We start from the raw sequence: 1,391 nt of genomic DNA, 5'->3' as shown, positions 1-1,391 counted from the left end.
GTGTGTGTATATGTGTATAATTGTTCAGTTTTTAATCAAAACATATTTGTGCTGTTTTGTGATTAGATATATATTATTTAATTATTCGAATGATTAATTACATAATTAATTAATTTTTCATACTTCTAATAAGTATCATATAACATTTGTTTTTTATAAATAAGTCCCATTTTCTAAAAAGTTACAAACAAATTGTGTGCTTTAAATACATTTTTTTTCTCTCTCTTAAGTAGTATAAGCGATGCATTTCAATTTCAAAAATGATTTCTCGGCTTTGAGATATTAATGCGACGACCGAAGCGCGACGTGTTGAGCTTGATTATAGCCGCGCACAAAGGATAAGTGATCAAACGACGCCGTCTCTTTCTCTTAGAGTAACTAAAATAGAAAAATCTTTACCGGGGAAAAAGTAATCCGAGGGCAGCATCGGCTGCGGCGACGGCGGTAGAGGTGCGAGGGTCGCAAGGATTGCTCGCGTCATATCCGATTGAAGCACCGGCTCGATTTTACTTTCCATCCCCAAAGACGATCCATTTCCGGAAGAAATAGGTGAGAATATCACAGTTTTTGTATCCTGACCGGCAATTAAAACCGCGAGCGTGCTGAGTATCGGAAATATTTTCATTCTTTAAAGGAAAACAACGCTTCTTTTCACCAACACAAGACAAAGACTGACTCGTCGGATTTTCAATCGGGTTTTTATTCAAATTTCTCCTAATAGAAGATGAATGACTCGGTTATAACGTATTACTGACAATAAATAGGCAAGATATCGTGAATCTAAACGACCAAACCGTCAGTCGCGAGGGAATTCTCTCCTTCGTGATGCATCGAATTCGACACAGTCGAGACAACGAAAAAAATATATGAATAATTTCGGGAACGACCGAGGTGATTATTCGGCTCGTTGAACTGTCTGATGAGTTTACGGACCGCGACAACTACAATGAGTTAATACTATACTTTATTCCATTGGGGAAGTTTTTTTTCTAGAAATTATGCTTTCTTGTCGAAGAAATAACTCATTGTGTGCGGACTTTAATGTCTTGAGCCATCTACACAAGAACGGATAGTGAAACCTTTCAGGAAACAAGACCTTTTTTACTATCTTCAGCAGGAGATATAATGAAATGTTTAATTACATAAATAAAAATGAATCTTTTGTTGTATGCAATATATACTTTTGAAAGATTTCGACTAACACATCATCGAATAAAATTATTTTCTAAAGCCTTGTTATAGACCTTACTTATGCTATTTACTTATAAATTCGTTTGAATTGTTTGACTCGAGTGATGCGTCCATTACTGAAAGCTCTCGAGATATTTTCACTGAACATTTTTCGCTGAACAATTTTCTGCAATTTCTACTTGAAAATTTTGAGAAACTTA

The 1,391-nt window shown here is 35.2% G+C and overlaps 1 protein-coding gene across 1 annotated transcript in view; it reads right to left on the bottom strand.

Moving 5' to 3' along the window:
* Positions 1-625, bottom strand: part of LOC108691133 — a 2,175-nt gene extending 1,550 nt beyond the window's left edge. The window contains exon 1 of the mRNA XM_018198786.1: positions 400-625. Coding sequence (XP_018054275.1) covers positions 400-625 — 226 coding nt within the window. The remainder of the gene's footprint in view (positions 1-399) is intronic.
* Between the last annotated feature and the right edge of the window lie 766 nt (positions 626-1,391).

The sequence above is a fragment of the Atta colombica genome, unplaced genomic scaffold, assembly GCF_001594045.1.
Source record: "Atta colombica isolate Treedump-2 unplaced genomic scaffold, Acol1.0 scaffold401, whole genome shotgun sequence".
Taxonomy (NCBI): Eukaryota; Metazoa; Arthropoda; class Insecta; order Hymenoptera; family Formicidae; genus Atta; species Atta colombica.
The sequence above is the reverse complement of the archived record's forward strand: the minus strand, read 5'-3'. Positions and strand labels throughout refer to the sequence as shown.